The 26004-nt window shown below is 37.0% G+C and overlaps 1 protein-coding gene across 2 annotated transcripts in view; it reads right to left on the bottom strand.

The window, feature by feature from the left end:
* ATF2 (activating transcription factor 2) overlaps positions 1-26004 on the bottom strand; it is an 85703-nt gene that overhangs the window by 57823 nt on the left and 1876 nt on the right. For both annotated transcript variants that reach the window (XM_055396903.2, XM_055396902.2), the window contains exons 2-4: positions 17042-17139; positions 3560-3634; positions 2010-2079 (exon numbers count right to left, since the gene is read on the bottom strand). In XM_055396903.2, coding sequence (XP_055252878.1) covers positions 2010-2079; positions 3560-3591 — 102 coding nt within the window. In that variant the 5' untranslated portion in view covers positions 3592-3634; positions 17042-17139. The remainder of the gene's footprint in view (positions 1-2009; positions 2080-3559; positions 3635-17041; positions 17140-26004) is intronic.

Genomic DNA, 26004 nt, shown 5'->3' on the forward strand with positions numbered 1-26004 from the left:
CACAGAAAGCAACAACGAAACAGAAAAAATTAACACATCAGACTTCATTAAAATTAGAAACATCTGTCCATTTTTGATGGACAGATTATTTTCATATTATGAAAATCAAGTTGGAAACCAGAGATATAAAGAAAAAATTGAAGATGGACTGGTATCCAGAATATTTAAAGAACTCATACAACTCAATAATTAAAAGACAATCCAATTTTAAAAAAGCAAATTTGAAGATATTTCAGAAAAATTAAGGTATAAAAATGGCCAATACGAAATGAAAAAGTACTCATCTTTTCATCAATGAAATGCAAATTAATACACAATGTATCAGTATACATCCAATGAAAATGGCTAAAATTAAAAGAACCACACCAAATATTGGCAGGGGTATACAACAGGACTGCTCACAGACCACTGGTGGAAATATTAAGTGGTACCTCCCTTTTAGAAGCAGTTTGACAGTTTCCTATTATATGTAACATATGATCCCACCACTACCCTTCTAGGTAGTCACCCAAGAGAAAAGAATGTGTTCATACAAAGGCTGGTACTTAAAATATTCACAACAGCTTTATTTCTAACAACTAAAAATTGGAAATAAGCCAAAAGTCCATAAACAAGTGAATAACTGCTTGTGAATTAAGGAAATATTATTCCTCAATGAAAAGGAATTAACTATTGTATTGATCACATAGTATGGAGAAACTGTAAATTATGTGGAAGGAAAGAATCCAGTCAAAAGTACATACTGTATGATTCCATTTACATAAAATTCTAGAAAATAAAAACTAACCTACAGTGACAGAAGGCAGCACAGAGGTTGACAGGGCTGGGAGGAGTGAGAGGAGGCAAAACAAGCACAGGAAACTTCGGGGGATGATGAATACATTCACTATCTGAATTGTGATGGTTTTATGGGTACATACATATGTTAAAATGTATCAAACTGTACACTTATAAGTAATATGCAGTTTCAGTTCAGTCACTCAGTCGTGTCCGACTTTTTGTGACCCCATGAATCGCAGCATGCCAGGCCTCCCTGTCCATCACCAACTCCCAGAGTTTACCCAAACTCATGTGCATTGAGTCGGTGATGCCATCCAGCCATCTCATCCTCTGTCGTCCCCTTCTCCTCCTGCCCTCAATCCCTCCCAGCATCAGAGTCTTTTCCAGTGAGTCAACTCTTCGCATGAGGTGGCCAAAGTATTGGAGTTTCAGCCTCAGCATCAGTCCTTCCAATGAACACCCAGGACTGGTCTCCTTTAGGATGGACTGGTTGGCTCTCCTTGCAGTCCAAGGGACTCGCAAGAGTACTGTATATAAATTATATCTCAACTTAAAGTATCAACTAAAGAAAACAATGAGAACCAAAGAAACATTTTAATATTTATGATTTACAGTTTGTATATTTAAGTACTCTGTAATTTTACTACACATCAGTTTTTTCGTTCCTCAGTGTCTATAGTTATTTTAAGATATAACAATATTAGTTTAATGGTCTATTGAAAAACACAAATATCTTCTGAAACACTAAAATATTATTTTCTGAAAATGCTTCCACACAAACCTATATTGAAGATTTTAGACTTAATAACATTAGTATATTAGTGATACGCTATACATTAGTGATTCGCTCAGAGGTAAAAATCAGTTAATTTCACAAGAGTTCAGCAAATAAAACAATTTTTATACAAGATAATGTATCTGATTTCCAACCGGGCAGTTTACAATGATTTTCAACCAATAATGGTCAAATGAAAATACTTTCAAAACTTGTGTTTTCTCCAGGTTTTCCATCTTTCCCTTACAAGACTTAACTTTTTTTTCCATATTAGATTGTATTCTTTAAAATTCAGATATGCTACTGAGGAAAATGTTTTCTCCAAATTTTTCTGGGTTATTTTCATTCTAACTCCAAAATTGTACAAAATATCGCAAAAGAATCCCCTTAATGACAACATTCACTGTCACAAGTGTTTAATAAATGTGAACATACCAAATAATTTATGTATTACCTGGCCACATCCAGGGGCAGTACATAGAAAGGGTTTGTCATCACTCATATTCCACAGGTCCTTGTATTGCCTATAATAAAACATTCAGAGACAGTTAAACATTTTGCAGCACAGATTTTTAAATAAAGAACTTAAAATGTAATATTACTTGATTTTCATTAAGCTTTTTACCTTTTCTATCTGAATGTGAAATAAAACAGTTATACCGACATTTTAACCCCATCTTCCATTTTCTTATTATGAATAAAGACATGCAACATGCAGATTTTACATTACTGAAAAAACTGTTAAGAACTCTATTAGGTTAAATCTTTCCTGTTGAGTAGCATAAGTGCAGAAAGAATGAAATAATTAGAAGATCACTACTTTAAATGCCAAAGAAATGATGGACAGGCAACTCTCATCAATGTCTGATAAAACCATCAGGAGCAAAGGTGATGGGAGCTTCATAATTGCTGGGCCAGGTCGACAATATCTGAACTCACAGGTCAGTGTTAAGTTAACATCACTAAAAGTGGGACAAATATTGTGAGTCCCCTGATGAGAGAACAGAAAGCACATTAAGTATTCGTGGTGGGGGCGGGGGGGTGCGGCTGTATCCAAACCTGAAATCTAATCAAGCTTTTCTAGATTCTACTACAGGAAATTAAGGAGATAGAAAAAACAGGTCAAACACCACTGCTGAGATGCAATTAGCCAAATTCTACAGCACAAAAGACCTGGTCTCCTCAAAAATAAATGTCATGGGGAACAAAAGAAAAGAGAAAGGAGAGGGGAACTGCTTTAGGCTAAAAGAGGCTGAATAAACCATATTAAACAGAATACAATATGGGGACTTTCCTGGATCCTGATTTAAATCAAAAACTACAAAAAAGGCATTTTCAAGTCAACATTGTTTTCCTACTTTTTGATTTAGACTTGAAAGTTCCCAATTAGTCCTTCCATTAACTTGCAGGTTTTTGTTTTTGCTTTCTTCCTACAAATTACATATAACAACTATATTTGACTGAACTAACAAATCTGTAAAATTATTCCTTTTCAACACTAGTTTGTTAGCCTTGCAGAAATATGCAACCTTCAAAAACCTCAGAAAAAGCCCTTCACAACAGAGATGACAATCGCTATTATAGTCAGATTTGGGAAGTGCTAGAATATTTCTTTTGGGAGGCAGGACTTTTCAAAGACTTAATATGTTCAAAGGAAATGAACAGAAGAGCTCCTAGAATACAGCATATCTGCCACATCCATTTTCTATCTGAACCCTTTTTCACCTCATGGGACTAGTATTATTTGGAACTCATTTAAGGAGAAATCAAAACCCTAAAATATATATATTTATCTTTGTCATAGTTAAGTGTATTCTGATGCTCTATTTAATAATTTAAAAATACAATAGTAGTATCAGCTAAACTATATACCTATAAATAAGTATTCCTTATTTATATAAAAAAATGATCTAGAAATAACCTATGAAAATACTTATAATCTACAATATGAAAAATTAAAAAAATTTGAAAAATAGCCCAAAATACCAAATATTGCATACACACCTGGCAGAATTCACATGTAACTTGAATTTCATAAGCTGAACAACTTATCACGTCCTCTTTTTCATGGCAAGGATACTGAAAAACAAAGTGGTTTCACACTATTAAATATTTAGTTTTGAAACACTTCTTGAAACATAGTAAAAAATAAAAACACTCAGATAATTACACTCTCTGTAACTACTGTCATCCAAAAACCCACTCACTTTTAAGCATTTTTATAATAGAGCTCTGCTCCTAAAATAAAAACACCCATATAAAAGCAAAACACATCCAACTCTACCATAAAGAAGGTAAAAGAGAAACATTTAGCTTAGCCTTTAAGGCTGTGGTTGAAGGGCAATAATTAAAAGAGTGAAAATCCTGACTTTTGAAGTCTGGTGAAAAGACAAGGCCTCATATTTCAAAATACTTATTCAGAAAACTTTAAATTTTTTAAAATGTAGTCACTGTGGTCTGGTTCTCAGCCTAATTCATCAAAGTCTGTTTGCCCCACAATGTAGTTGAAGGAGCTGCCTCTTCCCTAACTTCATAGCTTACTTATCTGATTTTTAGCTTAAGGACAAGTACAACATACTTAAACTGCTTAGGCGAGTGTCTCATTTTTAAACCCAGCTAATACTCCATTACATTCACTGAAACCCCATCTAGTGGCGAACAGAGTTAACTATATGCTTATGCATAAAAGCCAATGGTACATAAGAGAAAAAAATTTGTTTTTACATAATTTTGCTTATAAATGTGGTGAAGAATGTCCTGCTCAACAGAATTGGGTAATTCCTGTGGAGAAAGGTGCAAATAGCTACAGTTCTGAGTCCCGGAATCAGAGATGTTAGAAGAGATAGGAAGAAGAAAGTTCTCCTGAAAGAAAGAACGTGTTAGTTCCTCAGTCATCTTGACTCCTTGCAGCCCCATGGACTGTTGCCTGCCAGGCTTTTCTGTCTCTGGGATTCTCCAGGCAAGAATACGGGAGTGGGCTACCACTTCCTACTCCAGGGAATCTTCCCCAACCAGGGATTGAACCTGTGCCTCTTGTGTCCCCTGCACTGGCAGATAGATTCTTTAACCACTAGTGCCACCTGGGAAGCCCCCATTAAATACTAAGGAATGAATAAATTGCTATATGAATGAACCAGGTAAGTTTAGATTATGTTACCTATCTCAATAAACTCCTAAAACTAGTAAGAAGATGCAGTTCATATTGCTTTGAAAAATCAAAGCAATATTTAAACTCAGTTAAGTTCAGGAAACATTTAAACATCAAACACACACAAAGACACAAAGGTGAAAAAACAAACACACCCTCCACTCTGAGAAACTTTTAGTCAAGCAGAAGAAAGAAAACAGAAATTTCAATACAATCTGGTTAAGAATAAGAGTTAAAATATTAAAAATATAGAACTAGTGCAGGGAACCAATCCAATACTTATAGAAAAGCTTTCTGAAGGAATCAACCCTTGGTTTCTTTTCTACCCCCCATGACTACTACTGTCCCATTCTACAAAAGAAGTTCCTTACCTACACAGCAGATTATTTTCTAGTCAACCAATAACAATTCCCATTCCTTATACTATTTCCTAATATCTAGCTGAGGTAGCTGTAAAGACAAGCACCTTGAGATATAAATGATCATAATTCCTCCAGCAGGCTTAAATGCTATGTTTGTTAATCTAACTGAATCTCAAACCTCTAAATCCAGGCTTATCTCCCTTTCACATTAACGGTGGAAATGTGCTCCTAGGAAAGCATGGGAAGGAGGCTTTGTTCAACTATAAACTGTCAGAGAAGACAATGACTGCAGATAGAGAACTCTTACTACAGCACACCGCTCTCTGGCAAACATCTACAACCTATCAGTTCAGTTCAGTCACTCAGCTGTGTCTGACTCTTTGCGACCCCGTGGACTGCTGCATGCCAGGCATCCCTGTCCAGTAGCAACTCCTGGAGTTTACTCAAACTCATCTCTATTGAGTTGGTGATGCCATCTAACCATCTCATCATCTGTCGTCCTTCCTCTTGCCTACATCTTTCCCAGCATCAGGGTCTTTTCCAATGAGTCAGCTCTTCCCATCAGGTGGCCAAAGTATTGGAGCTTCAGTTTCAACTTCAGTCTTTCCAATGAATATTCAGGACTGATTTCCCTTAGGATGGACTGGTTTGATCTCCTTGCAGTCCAAGGGACTCTCAAGAGTCTTCTCCGACACCACAGCTCAAAACCATCAATTCTTCAGTGCTCAGCTTTTTTTATTGTCCAACTCTCACATCCATACATGACTGTTGGAAAAACCATAGCCTTGACTAGATGGACCTTTATTGGCAAAATCATGTCTCTGCTTTTTAATATGCTGTCTAGATTGGTCATAACTTTTCTCCAAGGAGCAAGCGTCTTTTAATTTCATAGCTGCAGTCACCATTTGCAGTGATTTAGGAGCCCCCAAAAATAAAGTCTGCCACTGTTTTCCCATCTAATTGCTATGAAATGATGGGATAGGATGCCATGATCTTTATTTTCTGAATGTTGAGTTTTAAGCCAACCTTTTCACTCTCCTCTTTCACTTTCATCAAGAAGCCCTTTAGTTATTCTTCATTTTCAGCCATAAGGGTGGTGTCATCTGCATATCTGAGGTTACTGATATTTCTCCTGGCAATCTTGATTCCAGCTTGTGTTTCCTCCAGCCCAGCGTTTCTCATGATGTACTCTGCATATAAGTTAAATAAGCAGGGTGACAATACACAGCCTTGACGTACTCCTTTTCCTATCTGGAACCAGTCTGTTGTTCCATGTCCAGTTCTAACTGTTGCTTCCTAACCTGCAGACAGATTTCTCAAGAGGCAGGTCAAGTGATCTGTATTCCCATCTTCTTCAGAATTTTCCACAGTTTATTGTGATCCACACAGTCAAAGGCTTTGGCACAGTCAATAAACCAGAAATAGATGTTTTTCTGGAATTTTCTTGCTTTTTCAACGATCCAGTGGATGTTGGCAATTTGATCTCTGGTTCCTCTACCTTTTCTAAAACCAGCTTGAACATTTGGAAGTTCACAGTTCACGTACTGTTGAAGCCTGGTCTGGAGAATTTTGAGCATGACTTTACAAGCGTGTAAGATGAGTGCAATTGTGTGGTACTCTGAGCATTCTTTGGCATTTCCTTGTTTTAGTATTGGAATGAAAACTGACCTTTTCCAGTCCAGTGGCCACTGCTGAGTTTTCCAAATTTGATGGCATATTGAGTTTAGCACTTTCACAGCATCATCATTCAAGATTTGAAATAGCTCAACTGGAATTCCATCATCCCCATTAGGTTTGTTCGTAGTGATGCTTCCTAAGGCCCACTTGACTTCGCATTCCACGATGTCTGGCTCTAGCTGAGTGATCACACCATTGTGATTATCTGGGTTGTGAAGGTCTTTTTTGTACAGTTCTTCCGTGTATTCTTGCCACCTCTCCTTAATATCTTCTCCTTCTGTTAGGTCCATACCATTTCTGTCCTTTATTGAGCCCATTTCTGCATGAAATGTTCCCTTGGTGTCTCTAATTTTCTTGAAGAGATCTCTAGTCTTTCCCATTCTATTGTTTTCCTCTATTTCTTTGCATTGATACTGAGGAAGGCTTTCTCATCTCTCCCTGCTATTCTTTGGAACTCTGCATTCAAATGGGTGTATTTCCTATTCTCTTTTGCTTTTTGCTTCTCTTCTTTTCACAGCTATTTGTAAGTCCTCCTCAGACAACCATTTTGCCTTTTTGCACTACTTTTTCTTGGGGATGGCCTTGCTCCCTGTCTCCTGTACAATGTCATGAACCTCCGTCCACAGTTCATCAGGTACTCTATCAGATCTAGTTCCTTAAATCTATTTCTCACTTCCACTGTATAATCATTAGGGATTTGATTTAGGTCATACCTGAATGGTGTAGTGGTTTTCCCTACTTTCTTCTATTTAAGTCTGAATTTGGCAATAAGGAGTTCATGATCTGAGCCACAGTCAGCTCCAGGTCTTGTTTCTGCTAACTGTATAGAGCTTCTCCATCTTTGGCTGAAAAGAATATAATCAATCTGATTTTGTTGTTGACATCTGGTGATGTCCATGTGTAGTCTTCTGACAAAATGTGGTCCACTGGAGAAGGGAATGGCAAACCACTTCAGTATTCTTGCCTTGAGAATCCCATGAACAGTATGAAACATGACCTCCCCAGGTGTTCAATAGGCTACTGGGTAGGTGCCCAATAGGCTACTGGAGATCAGTGGAGAAATAACTCCAGAAAGAATGAAGGGACAGAGCCAAAGCAAAAACAATACCCAGCTGTGGATGTGACTGGTGATGGAAACAAGGTCTAATGCTGTAAAGAGCAATACTGCATAGGAACCTGGAATGTTAGGTCCATGAATCAAGGCAAACTGGAGTGGTCAAACAGGAGATGGCAAGAGTGAACGTCAACATTTTAGGAATCAGTGAACTAAAATGGACTGGAATGGGTGAATTTAACTCAGATGACCATTAGATCTACTACTGTGGGTAAGAATCCCTTTGAAGAAATGGAGTAGCTATCATAGTAAACAAAAGAGTCCAAAATGCAGTACTTGGGTGCAATCTCAAAAGCGACAGAATGATCTCTGTTCATTTCCAAGGCAAACCATTCAATATCACAGTAATCTAAGTCTATGCCCCGACCAGTAATGCTGAAGAAGCTGAAGTTGAATGGTTCTATGAAGAACTACAAGACCTTTTAGAGCTAACACCCAAAAAAGATGTCCTTTTCATTATAGGGGACTGGAATGCAAAAGTAGGAAGTCAAGAAACACCTGGAGTAACAGGCAAATTTGATCCTGGAGTACAGTACGAAGCAGAGCAAAGGCTAATAGTTTTGCCAAGAGAACGCAGTGGTCATAGCAAACACCCTCTTCCAACAACACAGAAGACTCCACAACCTATACTGGTAGGAAAATCACTGGCATGAAGAGTACACAGGAGGGTTCTACACAAGATTTAAGAAGTCAGTTTCTTTAGTTTCTTTAATCTGTCTTTTAACTCTTCTTCTAACACTCTTCATCTTCCCTCTCCTTGTGATTTACTGCCAAGGTTTCTCCTTTTCATCTTTGAACAAATATTTGAGGGTTTACTTTATGCTTCACTCTATGCTACATGCTAGGGAAGTAGTAGTGAACTAAGATAGCTATTTGCTCTCAAGAAACTTCCAGGATAGTGACGGAGTTTATACTAGCTAATCAAACATCCAGTAGAGACTCCTCTTTCCAGTTTCTAGGACAATTCCACATATAAACATGTGTATGTTCTTCATATTTTTTCTATTTCATTGCTATAAGGCATTTTATTTTAGAACTCCAAACATGGTTGAAGGTACAGTTTAAATTTTGTATAGCAATATCCACTACTAAGTATACCACATAAATGATCAATCTTACATAATATAATTCATAATTCTAAAAAAAATCTTTAAAGCTCAAGGTTTATTTGGGGTTCAGAAGGAGGTCATTGTTATTTCTGGATATTATGAACTAAATTACACTTGCTGAATTAAGACTTTGGAAGGAACTTTAAATTTGCTCCCAGAAAAATACAGAAAAAGAAAGAATAATGTATAAAAATACAAAAATATTTTTTAATTAAAAAAAAAAAAAGAGTATTACAATTTCCTTTAAAATACAATTATCTAAATAAATGGTATGGCCCTAACAGAAGCAGAAGATATTAAGAATAGGTGGCAAGAATACACAGAAGAACTATACAAAAAAGATCTTAATGACCCAGATAACCACGATGGTGTGATCACTCACCTAGAGCCAGACATCCTGGAATGCAAAGTCAAGTGGGCCTTAGGAAGCATTACTACAAACAAAGCTAGTGGAGGTGATGGAATTCCAGCTGAGCTATTTCAAATCCTAAAAGATGATGCTGTTAAAATGTCAGCAATATGTCAGCAAACTGGAAAACTCAGCAGTGGCCATAGGGCTGGAAAAGGTCAGTTTTCACTCCAAACCCAAAGAAAGGCAATCCTAAAGAATGCTCAAACTACAGCACAATTGCACTCATCTCACATACTAGCAGTAATGCTCAAAATTCTCCAACTAGGCTTCAACAGTGCGTGAACTGAGAACTTCCAGATGTTTAAGGTGGATTTAGAAAAGGTAGAGGAACCAGAGATCAAATTGCCAACATCCACTGGATCATAGAAAAAGCAAGAGAACTGCAGAAAAACATCTATTTCTGCTTCATTGTATACGCTAAAGCCTTTGACTGTGTAGATGACAACAAACTGTGGAAAATTCTTAAAGAGATGAGGATACCAGATCACCTTACCTACCTCCTGAGAAATCTGTATGCAGGTTAAGAAGCAACAGTTAGAATGGGACATGGAACAACCGACTGATTCCAAATTGGAAAGGAGTACGTCAAGGCTGTATATTGTTACCCCGCTTATTTAATTTATATGCAGAGTACATCCTGTGAAATGCTGAGCTGTCTAGGTTTGTCATAGCTTTTCTTCCAAGGAGCAAGCGTCTTTTAATTTCATGGCTGCAGTCATCATCTGCAGTGAAAAAGCTGGCTTAAAACTCAACATTCAAAAATCTAAAATCATGGCATCCAGTCCCATCACTTTATGGTAAATATGGGGAAACAATGGAAACAGTGACACTTTATTTTCTTGGGCTTCCAAATCACTGCAGATGGTGACTGCAGCCATGAAATTAAAAGACACTTGCTCCTTGGAAGAAAAGCTATGACAAACCTAGACAGCATGTTAAAAGGTAAAGACATTACTTTGCCAACAAAGGTCTGTCTAGTCACAGCTATGGTTTTTCTAGTAGTCATATATGGATGTCACACTTGGACTATAAAGAAAGCTGAATGCCAAAGAATTGATGCTTTGAACTGTGGTGTTGGAGAAGACTCATGAGAGTTCCTTGAACTGCAAGGAGATCAAACTAGTCAATCCTAAAGGAAATCAGTCCTGAATATTTATTGGAAGGACTGATGCTGAAGCTCCAATACTTTGTCCACCTGATGGAAAGAACTGACTCACTGGAAAAGACCCTGATGCTGGGAAAGACTGAAGGCAGGAGGAGAAGGGGACGACGGAGGATGAGTTGGCTGGATGGCATCACCGACTCGATGGACACGAGTTTGAGCAAGCTCAGTGAGTTGGTGATAGACAGGGAATACTGGTGTGCTGCAGTTCATGGGGTCACAAAGAGTCGGACACAACTGAGCAACTGAAGTGAACTGAAATTCTGTCACATTATTAAACAGTATCAGCAGTCCCCAACCTTTATTGGCACCAGGGACCAGTTTCGTGGAAGACAATTGTTCCACGGATGGAGGTGGAGGATTGGGGTGGGGGTGAATGGTTCAGGTGGCAATCTGAACCCATGAGGAGAGCGATGGGGATTGGTGAATGGCACAAAGCTTCACTCACTTGCCCTGACCCTCATCTCCTGCTGTGCAGTCCAGTTCCTAACAGGCTAAGAATAGGTACTGGTCCATAGTTGGGGAGTTAGAGACACCTGGTAAAATCATTAAATATTAAATGTCATTTTAATGGCTATACAGTATTCCATATAGATCCACAGTGTCATACAGATACAACACATGTGTAACTAATTCTCTATTACTCCATTATGTATGTGTGTTAGTGGCTCAGTCGTGTTGACTCTCTGTGACCCTGTGGACTGACACCCATCAGGCTCCTCTGTCTGTGGGTTTCTTCAGTCAGGAATACTGGTATGGATTGCCACTCCCTTCTCTGGAGGATATTCCCAACCCAGGGATTGAAACCAGGTCTCCTGCAGCGCAGGTGAATTCTTCATCGTCTGAGCTCTATTATAACTATTCTTTTACTGATTTTTATCATCAGTGACTATTTTTGAGGACAAATCTTTGTGTAATATCTGTAATTATTTCCATTAGATGAACTTCTAGAACTGAAACTACTATATCAAAATGAAGGCACACTTTTAAGACTTAATTTATATTGCTAAACTCTTCAGATACATAACACTGACTTCTACTTTACCATAGTGTACAGAAAGACCTCATTTCTCAATGCCCAGACCAACAGTGAATATTTAACATTTTTGTTAAATTAGTGGGAAAAAAAATTTTAAGTTGCATATCCTGGCACACAAACGAGGTTGAACCTTTTCATATATATAATGGTTCTTTGTAATCTCTAAAATGCTTCTTTTGCCCAATTTTTTTAAAAAATGGAAGCTATCTGACATACAACATTGTGTAAATTCAAGGTGTAAAATATGCTACCTTGATACATTTGTATGTTGTAATACAACTGCCATTGTACATTTATTTTACATTACCTAATTATAGTACAATATTGTTGTCCATATCCATTATACTGTAATTAGATCACCATAGCTTACTCCTTTCAAATCTGTATCCTTAAACATTAACTTTATCCATGCCTTTTGTCTATTCAAAAAAATAAAATGTTAGTCCAAAATTCTCTCTTGAATACAGATCAGAGGCTCTTTCTTATAACATGGATTTCTGATTATTTACCTCATTGTATTCCTGATCTAGTCCTAACGATGCAAACTACAAATGATGCCCCAAACAGTGAAATGACTTACTCAAGATAAAAAATGGTACAAGAAATTTCTCCTGTTATACTGTGCCTGCCAGCTGGCAAGCTTTGCTATACTGTGCATATGAACTGTCTTGCATTGCAATTCTTTGCTTACCAACTATACAGCAATTTTAAGTAAACCACTTTAAAACAATAGTACAGAAAGACTCTCTGGGGACTTGTAGAGTTACTCAACAGACCCATTATCAAATAAAACCATACATAATATAAGACGCCAAATAAAAAATCATAAGGAAGAACACTTTAAGGAAAGATGAAAGGAAGGAAATGGTTGAAATTAGCCAGCAAACCATTTCTTGTAACTTAAAATGAATATAAAAGACAGCCTTCCAAGGAAAAACATATATAAGGTATCTTCATGGGAGATAGATTAGTCAGGCCATTGAGGGAGCAGCCTAAGTACAGAGAGTGAGAACCTGGACAAGGACAGAAAGGGTGCTCATGGGGGAGGGGGGTTGGGCTGGACAGGAGGCTGAGTTAGGGGAGGAAAGATCTCTCTCTGTAAGCAGGGGGAAGTAGTCTGACATGGGATGTTGGTGCCCCAGAAGAGTGAGGAGGCATCCACGTGAGGTAAAGAACAGGAATGGCATCAGCCCAGGACAGGATATCAGGGCCGAGCAAGAGGATACCTACCTGATGAGAGGAAAAGGTCTGGTGGCAACAGGCAATTCATTACATGTAACGCAGGTAATGAATGAATAAGTGAATTTCTTAAGGATACAGTGGATGAAAATAGGCAACACTATACAGAGAATGAAAATAGTCACACCATAATTACACAGACTAAATCCTGATATTAGATGAGATTTTGAGATATTGGTATGAACTCATGACTTTCAATGTAAACATACAGAAACACAGATGATAATATGTGTATAAATATGCACATATATTCACATATTTCCCTAGCTGTGTCACTGAGAGGGCTAGGAACACTGATATCACATAAGCAAGAAGCCCACTTAGCACCCAGACCTTGATGTCAAAATGCCATTTCCAACCAAAAGGAACCAGGGATCCTTGACAAATTGGTTGACTCCAGGGCTGAAGCAGGAAAAATACATGATGGGCCTTGAATATCTTGTGCAAGAAAGAAGGACTTACTATGGATTTAGCCAGAAAGTGGCTAGATCTCAGACAATTTCAGAATCAAAAAAATGACAGTAGTAGACATTATAAAATAGGATTCCATTAATGTGATATAAAAGATACGTACCAATATAGAAGAATAAACTGAAAATTTGATTAGACAGGATACTTACATCCTCTCAAACTATTTCCCCATAAAATACATTTTAATTACTAAAGACAAAAGAGTAATATACAGTACAAATGCCTGGCAAACACCACTTTACTCAAGTGATGCAAGTTAACAATACTAAAAATAAGAAAAATCAGTATCCACATCATTTCAACCCTTTGGGTTGCAATGAGGACAGAGCATCACTTTCATGATAGTCATGCCAAAGATACATAATCTGAATCTAATGATGAAGAAATACTGCTGCTGCTGCTAAGTCGCTTCAGTCGTGTCCGACTCTGTGTGACCCCATAGATGGCAGCCCACCAGGCCCCCACCCTGTCCCTGGGATTCTCCAGGCAAGAACACTGGAGTGGGTTGCCATTTCCTTCTCCAATGCATGAAAGCCAGTCATGTCGGACTCTAAGCGACCCCATACACAACCCCAAATTAAGGTAAATCCCCTCAAAACAACTGGCCCATAATTTCCAAAGTGTCCAAGTCAAAGAAAGATCAAGGAGCTGTTTCAGATCGAAAAAGACCAATGAGTCATGACAACTAACTGCAACATGAGATTCTACATTGAAACTGTTTGCTATAAAGTACAGACATTATTGGAATAACCGGCAAAACTTAAATATTTTGAAATTAACTTCTTGATTTTCATGGTTGTATTATGATTTAAGAGGAGAATGTCTTATTGTAGAAAATAAAGTATTTGTGGGAAAGGGACATCATGCTAACAACTTATCTTAAAAGGTTCTGAACTAAAAAAAAATAAAAATAAAAAAAGAACTTACAGAAGGAGGTGAAAATGTATAGAAATAACATGCATTATCATAATTCACATATAACCATTATATAATTAGCATCATATAACTTTTAGAAGTAGTTAAGAGAATATACTAAAATATACAGATTCGCTTAACAATTCTGATTGTTTCTGGATTATAACTTTCATATTGTGTCAAAGAACAGAAAAACTATGTTCTGTATCGAAAGTTAAGAGCAAATAGGATAATTTCTGTATCTGAATAAAGACTTGAGAGGTGACTAAAATGTAGACAATTAGCTGTCCTATTGGCAACTCCCTTGTTTAAAACATGAAATGTGGGTTAAACATTTTAAGATAGACAATATTAAACATATTAACATAGACAATCCTTTACCCTGTAATATCAATATCCCCTTGCCATTTTGAATTATATCATTCAAATGATACAACTGATAAAAATATTTGCTTTTCTTACATCTCCTATCAAAAACAAGTAAAAAGGAAATCACTTCATAGAAACTAGTATGAGCAAATGAATCTGTGAAAACAGAAGTGGGGGAAATCAATCAGTTTCTGGTGGTTAATTTCAGAAATCACTAGATTCTAAAATATGAATTTTGCTGTTCTTCTAGTTATAGAACTACAAATGTTGTAACCTCTACATTTAAAGCATGTATTCAAGCTTCAAAGCAGATTTCTAAAACACAGATAATGTTACCTATGATGTGCAGAATTCTCAAACATTTCTAATACAAAAATATTTTATGAAATTTATTTGAAGATATTTGACTATTTGTACCTGATATTGCATTAAGAATAGATAAGTTTCCTGACCTCAAAATTAGTTTAGTAAGGAAGGCGAACAAGTGAAAATAGTAATACTAATTTAGTGATATTCATACAATAATAAAGATATACACAGGTGCTACGGGAACATAGGGGAACAGGGAGTATACTAGAGCTGGTTACCTTTCTTCCCCACCCATAATCCCCTCTTAGAGCCAGATGGCCAGCCAAGGGCAATCCTATATTTCCATTACCTGACATACCTGTTTCAGGTAAACCAGGAAAGACATCTGAATAAGTTAGGCCAATCAGATTACCTCTTCAAGAAATGTGTAAAAAAAAAAAAAAAAGTCAACCACAGCTATACATTAGACATTTAAAATCATACTCAGGATTCATAGACACCTGTCATGTTCATACTGATAAGAAATTAATGAAAGCCAGAATGCAGTAGGCACAGAAAACAGGGCACAAAAAACCATGTAGCCAAGATGAGCGAAAGTAGTTTCTATGAAGCCTAATGCTTTCTTTGACTGGGTCAAGTGAGAATCTTTTGTATAATGAGTATGAGCTCTTCTTTTCTGTAAAGTTAAATTTATCTGATCTTCTACCCCATCATTAAGACAAGTACCTAGCCAACCCTGGAGAAAGGATCTGCAAAGAGTACTGAAGGAAGTAATGCCTGCACTTAAGTCTTCTCAAAGAAAAAAGAGATGATGTTTTGGGCAGAGGAAATAGCAGAATACACAGAAGGATCTCCAAGAACTTCTAATGGCTAAACTATGGGATATATGATTGAAGAAAAAGAGAGCTGGGGCCAGAGCAGGAAGCAAATTTCAAAGGGCCTTTAGTACCCGAGCAAGGAGTCTGGAGTCCAACCTCATTCCTCTATCTGAACCCTACCCTGAGGTTATAAACTATGGCCCTGTGCCAAAATGTTAAGAAAGTTTTTCAACTTTCTAAATAATTGAGGGGTGTGTGTGGGGTGGGAGGGGCAGAGGAGAAAAAGAAGCAATAGAGACTATATGTGACCCCCATAAAACCTAAAATCTTACTATTTGGCTCTTCAAAAGAAGTTTGCTTAATCTTGCTATTAAAAATGGGAAGATTCATGTTGAGGTTTGACAGAAAATAACAAAATTCTGTAAAGCAATTAAAAAATAAATTTAAAAAATTTAAAGAATAATAAAAAATGTAAAGATTTTAAATAGGTGATTTAGATCAGCAAAGGGGCATTTTTGCAACATCACTAACAGAAGTGTGGAGGATGACTAGTGAGAGTAACACCATGCGTAAGAAAATCAGTTATAAACTTCTAGACTCAGGAAAGAGAACAATGATTTATACTCAAGCAATGCCAGTCAAAATGAGAGAAAAGGATAAGTTATGCTCTTATGATTAGGTCTCTAATCATTAACGGCGTCTGCAGTCCCTTGCATGGACTGGCCTCTGACACCCACCGCATTCTTATGATACCTTGATTTTTTGGCTGTAGTAATGCAAACTTTTAATCAGCTCACTCTCTCATCCTAGAGTGCTCTTACTTCCCACTCATCTATTTCTTAGTTAATACCACTCACCACTGATCTTCCTCCCTTATCCCCCTACCCGGTAATTCTGAATGTTTCTTTTAGTAATCCAGTTATTGAGCACATCCAAGAGAGTAGGACTTTCTGTCCAAAATGTTTTTAAAATATAGAAAATATCTCAAGGATTAACTCCTGTCATTATCCTTATACAGTCCTACAAGAGTTGGGACTTTCATACTGGGAACCTTTGCTACAGAGGACTCCCTAGTCAGACAAGTTAGGACCCTCTGAATTAAAATTATGTACTTTTATGTAAAGTCTTTGGTGTGCTTTTATATGCTGATATGCATTGTAGCTCCAAAAGGACAGCTCCAAATCTGCCAAACCTCAGAATTTTTTTTTTATTAAATAATAGTCAATATGGTAGGACACTAGCATTCTGAGGATTGCTGTCTGGAAATATCTCTTTACTAATATTTGAGAGACAATCACAAAATAAAAAGCCACTTTTGCAGTAAAAACTTAAAATCTCTTACCTTTCTAGCTGGTAGGCCATGAGCTTTATCTACTCTGCTGCCAGGTATCTCAGCTCTTATCAAGTAAGCAGTGCTTCTCAAGCTTCCATCTAAATATCCTTAGGGCAAAGGAGAGGCAGAAAAGAGCAAACTCATTACTCTGCAAGAGCTAAATAACTTCACTACAAAAATTTTTAAATGGTTATTTTACATTTTAAAGTGCATGTGAATTTTGCCTTCCATTCCATTATTTAATATAAAAATTAAGGTTCTCTCAAAAATCTTCCAGAAAGATACCTGTGGCCTCCCACAACTCCTGGCAAACTGCCACCTATTAGAGGTGTAATAGTTTCAAGGATGGAAGCATGGTAATGGAGTAAACTGCCACCTATTAGAGGTGTAATAGTTTCAAGGATGGAAGCATGGTAATGGAGTATTGGTGAAAAGAGAAAAATAAAACTTTTTAATATAACAAAAGGGAGAGGTAGTCATAGCTGATCTGTAAAATGGCAGTGCTGAATCTGAGCAGCCAAATTCTTAGAGTGAACATTAATCGTTCCTCCTGTGTCAGTGTGCTTTATACAACACTTTATGTGGCTCTTATTTGGAAACAACTTGACTTTTTTACACCTGTATCAGCTAGGATTAGGTTTAGCTGTGAGAAAACTCAAAATAACAATGGCTTAAATGAGTCAAAAGTTTATTTCTCTCACATGAAAACAGGCAGTCAGAACCATGACCATTAGGAACCCAGGTTCCTTCAATTTTGCAGTTTCGCCATCCTCAAGATGTGGCATCTCCATCATGGCTGAAAATAACTGCTCAAGGTCTAACCGTCACATCAGATGACAGGAAGGAAAATGGGGAGATGACTGACAGCCTCCTTTCAAGCACACTTTTCAGAAATTTTACAGGAAACCTCTCTATTCTGGTCAGAACTTAAGTCACATGGCTAGAGCCAGCAGGGAAGCTGGGAAATACATTCTTCATTTCATCATATGCTCAAGGTGGGGGTGGGGGGAAATGGAGCATCTCTGATAAGTGAAAAAGACGAGAATGGATATTGGTGGATAATTAGTTTTTTCTGTCATCATACTCTGGTCATTCTAAAATGGAAGATGGTTGGATACCTTGTAGAGATACCTTATCAGCCCACTGACGGGAGCTTTCAAAAGTAGATAGTTCTGCCAGCAGCCAAGGAGCAAGATCAATATTAATAAGGACTTCTCTAAATATGCAAGATCAATCTATATCTGAAGACCACAGTAAAGAAACAACCTAAATGGTTAAGGTGTGAAAGGATAATCTCACTAGGTTTCCCATAAACTTTCCATAAAAATGATTCCACAGGACCGTTAGGTAAGAAATGGAGTGCCTAATTGGAGAAGGAAATGGCAATCCACTCCAGTGTTCTTGGAGAATCCCAGGGATGGAGAAGCCTGGTGGGCTTCCGTCTATGTCGCACAGAGTTGGACACAACTGAAGCGACTTAGCAGCAGCAAGGTGAGATTGGGTAAGAACTTGCCAGAAAACTCAGTTACTAACTGCATTAGGAAAAGGCAGTGATCCCAGGAACAAAGTTAAAGGGAAAGTCAACTTTTCTCTACATTTGAGTGCTGAGCTCCCATACATGAGAGCCAAGTGTGAATTTGGAGCTCCATTTCCTTATTGCACAAACTGTTGAAGAGAACTTGCACTTTACCTTGAATAAGGTTGGCTGAAAAGGCCTTAATATGTTTAAAACTTCTGATGCAAATACAAAAAGCGATAGACTCTTATTTCAAAGCTGGCAACAAAATTCTGTTTTATATACAGACTGTTCCTTAAAGGAAAAGGGACCAAAAGAGGGTATTCTGCTAGACAAATGTGAAATGGGGACTATGAATGGCGCAGCAATTCAAAGGACAGTGGCGCTGTGGGATAGCTCAAAGGTTCACATCTTCCAGAGAGAGATACATTTCTGCAAATTATTTCTTTCATGGAAATGCTTAAGTATGGCTTCAGATTTTCCTATTGAATATTTGCATTTAGTTCAGCAGCTGCTTACAAAAGACCAGGAACTTACATCTAGAAGGCAGCAAGATGGCCTTCGGTTCTTTACTTCAAGCAAAAGCAACATTAGGCCAGCCAGCTGAACCTGACAAACAGAGCTCATGTTTAATGCATGCAAGGTTAAGCTAATTATCTAGACTTTGAAAAACATTAAAAATAAAGGTTTGTTTGTTTGTAACTTGAAGGGCACAAATGTAAGGACTCTCTCTTTTACCACTATTACCCTACCTCAACTACTGTGTATGTGTGACTTATACTTGGATAAAATCAACTTGTAGGTAAGGGGTAGGATCGCTGTCTGCTAAAGGGGACAAACACTACTAATGGCAAGTATTCAGGAAAGAGAAATTATGCCAAGCAACAGGGCCCAAAAAGGTAGACATCAGTGTGAGAAAGGAATTAATTCTACTTAAGGGTGATTCTGGGAGAGAAGCTAGCTTGTGGCCTTGTGGGAACAGAGCTAGGTGAGTGGGGGAATAAACTTTCAAGGCAGCAATGTTCAGACAGGTGTTTGTATTACTGCAGATACACTAAGACTTTTCAAGAGACTCATAAGAAAGACATGTTTTAAGAAAATCAATTCCTGTATCTTCAACTTCCCTATGTTTGCTTTCCTAATAATCATCTGCCTGCTTTCCCTAAGTGTTCATAATTCCATATTTGAGAGGAAACCCATACCTCTTAACCATGCCAATTATTATTACAATGCATTGCCCTGGATTGTAAAAATCTACATGGAACAAAACAAGGGGATGATTCAAGTGTCTTAAAGCCTCCATTAATCAAGGCACGCTTATAAATAGTGCTGTTAAAGCAAAGCATGGCTTTTTAAGAATGGTGTTGTGCCTTGTGTTGAGGAATGTTTTGAATTCAGATGTATTGAACAATGTGATGACAGGAACAAAAACCCTTTCATTTAATGACTGCCTCTTCTATTCTCAAAATACTGTGGAAAAATGCATTGTCCTGAGAGTGAGCTTCATGAGAACAAAGCAAAGAGGAAATCAATAGGAAATTTTGTAAAGTTCAATTTATATTTATTGCAAAGAAGCAGGATAAGGTGATGTGATCAAAATAGTTTAAAGCATTAAAATACCCTGGATTCAAATAAAATTATTCTTAATGATAAGTTCAGTAAGAAAAAGGAACAATAAAAATGTTCAATTGTTAAAGATGAATTAAGTTGTTTGTTTTTTAAACCAAAGACAGATCGAATCACTAAGGATCACAGTTGACGCTCGAACAACTCAGGGCACCAATCTTCCATACAGTCCAAAACCCGAGTGTAACTTAAGAAATGTCCTCTGTATCTGTTGATCCTCCACTCTCGCACTTCTGCTCCCACAGATAGAACTACTGGCAGCTGACGCAGTAATGTTGTATATACTACTGAAAAAAATCCATGTAAGTCAACCCATGCAGTTCAAAACTGTGTTCTTCAAAAATCAACTGTACTTAGAATGGTGTCAGAAATCATTCTTTTTTCAACTCAACTTGTTGTTGTTTAGTTACTAAGTTGTGTCCAACTCTTTGTAACCCCATGGACTGCAGCATGCCAGGCTTCCCTGTCCTTCACTATCTCCCGGAGTTTGCTCAAACTCATATCCATTGAGTCAGTGATGCCATCCAACCATCTCATCCTCTGTTGTCCGCTTCTCCTCCTGCCCTCAATCTTTTCCAGCATCAGGGTCTTTTCCAATGGGCTGTCTCTTCACATCAGGTGGCCAAAGTACTGGAGCTTCAGCATCAGTCCTTCCAAACAATATTCAGGGTTGATTTCCTTTAAGATTGACTGGTTTGATCTCCTTGCTGTCCAAGGGACTCTCAAGGGTCTTCTCCAACACCACAGTTTGAAAGTATAAATTCTTTGGTGCTCAGCCTTCTTTATGGTCTAACTCTCACATTCATACACGACTACTGGAAAAACCATAGCTTTGACTATACAGACCTCTGTCAGCAAAGTGATGTCTCTGCTTTTTAATACACTGTCTAGGTTTGTCAAAACTTTTCTTCCAAGGAGCAAGCATCTTTCAATTTCACGGCTGCAGTCACTGTCCACAGTGATTTTGGAGCCTAAATAAATGAAATATGACACCGTTTCCACTTTTTCCCCATCTATTTCCCATGAAGTGATGGGATTGAATGCCAAGATCTTCATTTTCTGAATGATGAGTTTTAAACCAACTAAAACTAAACTTACAAAGAAAAACTTTAGGAATCAACTTAGAAATGTGCAAGAGTACACAGTTCATCAAATTTATTTTCAGGAGTATATGTATGAGTTTACTAGGCAGAATGGCCGCCCAAGGATGTCCCCACCCCAATCCCTGGAATCTATGAACATGTTACAGAGCAAAATGGACTTTGCAGATATAAAAATGATCAGATTCTAAAACAGGAAGGTTATCCTGGGTTATCCAAATGGGCCAATCTGACCATATGACCCAGTGAGAACAGAGAACTTTTGTCTGTCAGATTCTGACAGTAGCAGAAGTCAGAGATAAGCAAGCAACAGACTTTACTTGCCATTACTGGAGGCAGCAATACTGAAAGCATTTTAGCTTCCACGAGTGAAGACCAGCTCCAACTCACAGTCAACGAGGAAAGAGGAACAGCAGTCCTGTAACTATATGCAATCAACAATCCAAATGAACTGGAAAGCAGATTCTTCCTCAGAGACTCCAAAAAAAAAAAAATGCAGCTCTGCCAACATACTGATTTTGTAAGGCCCTAAAAAGAGGGCCCAGCGGACTTCTGACAAAAGTTGTGAGATAAATTTCGGCTGTTCTATAATGCAAAGTATGTGGTTATTTTTGATGAGGAATAGAAAATTAATAATGCAAAAATCATAGGTACTCAGGAGGACAGGCTTGCAGACCGAGGAACTGCACAGATTTAGAGTTTTCTCTGTGCTCTAATGTCTTTCTCATATCTTGGAAAGCACCAAAAAAAATGCCAAGAAATGATCCTAGAGCTCACACTGGGAACAGCAGTATAGTCATAATAAACTTAAACCTAAGAAGCTGAAAACCTGAAGCTGTAAGCTAGAATGACTTCATTCCCCTTTCAAAGTTTAAGATTCTTTGAGTTTCTAAGCTAGGAAAAATTTAATTGGTATGATTTCACTACTATCCTCTCCAGTAAGAAAAATATACTAGTTTCACGACTGTCCAAAAAAAGTGAAATTACTGTATATGTAAAATACATTAAGTACAGTGCATAGCACTCATACAGTATCTATTCAGTTTATTATAAATTTTACTGTTTTATTTTTACTTTAAACGTACATTTTCCTAATAATCCTAATCTTACTACCTCCTTTATTTTTAAAGTCTGAAAGTGAGAACTAGTTAAACTTTTAGACAGAAGCTTTTTTTATTAATCTTTAACCCATGAATTTGATGCTATCCCCTCAAGTTATCTGGTTTAGTTCATCAGTGTAAGGAAGTGAGAAAAATATAAGCTCAGCTTTAAGGATGAAAGCAGTAGTTTTTAATTGCTGCCCACTCCCGGCAGACATGGGACTTCCCAGGTGGCACAGTAGTAAAGAATTTGTCTGCCAAAGCAGGAGACACAATAAACACAGGTTCAATTCCTGAGTCAGAAAGATTCCTTGGAGTAGGAAATGGCAACCCACTCTAGTATTCTTGCCTGGAAAAGTCCATGTACATACGTACAGCACACATGACAGATGTTCTTCTCACATATCACCATTCCCAAGAGTATATCAAAGTTTTGATGAAATTCCTCAAAAGTTGATGAGATACATGAAAAGCATCAAAGACTTTTCTCAATACTGTATTCATGAAAGTACATTATGAGTGCAGATGGCCCTATGGATTCAATCAACCTTGAATCAAAAATATTTGGGGGAACAGGACTTCCTTGGTGGTCCAATGGTTAAGGCTCTGTGCTTCCAATGCAGGGGGCACAGGTTCAATCTCTGGTCAGGGAAGTTCCGATATCCCAAGCAGTGTGGCCAAAAGAAAAAAAATTGGGGGGAAGAAATTCCAGAAAGTTCTAAAAAGCAAATCTTGTGTTTGCCTCCTGCTGGCAACCATTTACACTGTATTAGGTATCATAAGTAATGCAGAGATGATTTAAAGAACACGGGAGGATGTACTTAGGTTATATGCAAATACTATGCCATTTTATACATGGGACTTGAGTATCAATAAATTTTGGTATCCACAGGGGATCCTGGAACCAAACTTCCACCGATACTGAGGGTTAACTGTATGTGAATAGTGAAATTAGCCCAATGTCTCAAAATACTCTTTAATAAAAATAACAGTAGTCCAATTTTGAAGTCAAACTTCATTTCTCAAGTGAGTCTTGATTATTCCCAGACCTCTACTTCCTAGGTGATACAAGGTAAGCAAGTTCTTATTTTAAAGTTTAAAATTACAATAGAACAAGATTAAAAATATATAAACACAAAGAACTTACAGATTAATGGTTATGAATATGAACAGTGCTAATCCAATGTTTTACCAATAACAGTATTTTAGACTTGGTAATCATATCAGTTATGTGAAACATCATCTCCAGCATTGTTTTTGCTCAAGGCAGATGCGTAAAATGTGCTTCTTGATCACTGCTTTTCCTCACTAAAAACTTATTTCTGTAAGAATAAAAAGATTAAATAGAAATTCACAGCTCAGCAAGAATTAAAATAATTAATAATCACCACTCAGGAGTACATCAATAATAATTTTCATTATGAAGAGGGCACAAATAAGATATAGATTATGTACAATCCCCATAACAACACTAGTAAGCTCACCTCCTCCCACACCATACAAAGTATGTCAAAATTCAAGTAAATGAGATATTACCTCAGAAGTAACCCTCATTCCTACATCCATATTTCACAATCATTAAAATCTATCTTACAAAAGATAAAAGATACCAGTGACTCTCAACACTGTCATTAAGAAATGATGTAGTACTTATAGTAAATAATTACTAAAGAAATCAAAAGCACAAATATCAGAAGTATGATCTTTAAATTAAATCATCTCTTCCACTGAGGAGAGGAAGAAATGAAAGGTCTCAATGAAACATTTATAGTGGGATTGGTGAAGCAGAAGAAAATGATAACTGGATTGCACAGAAATCACAGTATGACAATTTTATCATCTCAGTGATTTCTGGTAACACTATCCTAGCAAGTATCCAATAAATAAAAGGAAACTCACTAACCCAAACAATAGAATTAGAAAAAAACTAAGTTATAAAACTGGAATGTCAAAGATTCAAGTTCCATGAGGCAAACTAAAGAATGTTTAGGGAACATATTTATAAACTTAAGGTCATTATTAAGGTAGCCATATAATACCAAAATACACCTGGTGATTTACCAACTGGCTTTTGCCAATTACAATCATTCCCACCTGTCTTTCTCTACTAACCTTCTTGAGAATCTCTCCAATAATAAGCTACTATTACTGTTGGGACTGGGCTTCTCAGGTGGCTCAGTGGTACAGAATCAGCCTGCCAAGCAGGAGAGACAAGTTTGATCTTTGTATCGGGAAGATCCCCTGGAAAAGGAAATGGTAACCTACTCCAGTATTCCTGCCTGGGAAATCCCAAGGACAGAGGAGCCTGGCAGTCCATAGGATGGCAAAGAGTTGGACACAACTTAGCAACTAAACAACAACAGCTGTTGGGAGTGCTTTCTATTCCTTGGATAGTGTGACAGAAAAAATGACTGAGAATCACTATCTTTGTTAAGACACAGACTGCAGACATGGGTGAATAGGCCTAGCCCCCAAAGTATTTATTTACATCCTTTTTTGTTGCAAAACATGTTTTTAATGACTACAATTACCAAAATGCCAAGAGGAAAAAAAAAAACATCACTAAACATAAAAATGTAAATCAATGAACCAGTTTCAAGCTTGTATTAAGGTAATAATTATGTACTTACAATATATATGTAGAATAATCCAATTATTGTTGGCCTTAAAGATACACGAACTTCTTTAAATTTCTTTGAAACTATACCTTACACTAACTTTTTAACCTTTATAAAAAGAAATAAGATGTTTTGTGGAATTGGCCCCTAGACAGGAACAGGTGAATACTATTACTATCTCCTCGTTAAGTTACATTATGAGAACATGAGGAATTTTATGTATGTTCTTAGTCTTAAGGAATAGGTGAGAATAAGATAAACAGAAATAAAGTAAGTTAAACTACTGACTATAACTGCTAATTTGTTTTATTTACAGTACATTTCAATAAGAGCCTAGAATAACATTTTATGTATTAATTTAAAAAAATAAATTATTGCCACTCACTGGGTTTTCAATGAGAGACTGGTGAAAATCTGGTTTTAAATAGGGAGACTTCAACTACTTTACCTTATCAGACGACATTACAGTAAGACTATTAAAGAGAAAGAAGTACCAGCTTATAGTCTTTATTTCATAATGGAAGGAAGAGCTTGAAAACAAAAATGAGTGGAAACAGCATGTACAGTGGGACTGTTTACTTGATCTAACATGATCTAACAACAATTTACCAGCAGAGAACATACAAGTCAACAAACCCCAACTTTTCCAAAATACAAAAATTTAAGTAGAAAAAATGTAGATGATTAATTGAAAGTTAATGCTAATTATAGAAATTTGAGGCAGAGTACCTCGTTTTTAAAAACGAAATTCATATAGCTTCTAAATCCTAAATACAAATACTCCAATTTATGAAAGAGCTGACACAATCACTTTTACTGTTAATCTTAGTTTTAAAACATGAAACAAATATTCCAAGTAAAGTAAGTGTAGGAATTTCTGGATTACATATCGAACAGATAATATAGTGCCTCAAATATGAAATAAACATTCTAATAAGATGTTTTAAAAAGAACTTCTAGAAAATACAATCAGATCTGCAGAAGGTATTATGTACCTTAAAAACATAAGCAC

The sequence above is a fragment of the Moschus berezovskii genome, chromosome 2 (assembly GCF_049115385.1).
Source record: "Moschus berezovskii isolate FMDL1 chromosome 2, NW_MosBer_1.0, whole genome shotgun sequence".
Taxonomy (NCBI): domain Eukaryota; kingdom Metazoa; phylum Chordata; class Mammalia; order Artiodactyla; family Moschidae; genus Moschus; species Moschus berezovskii.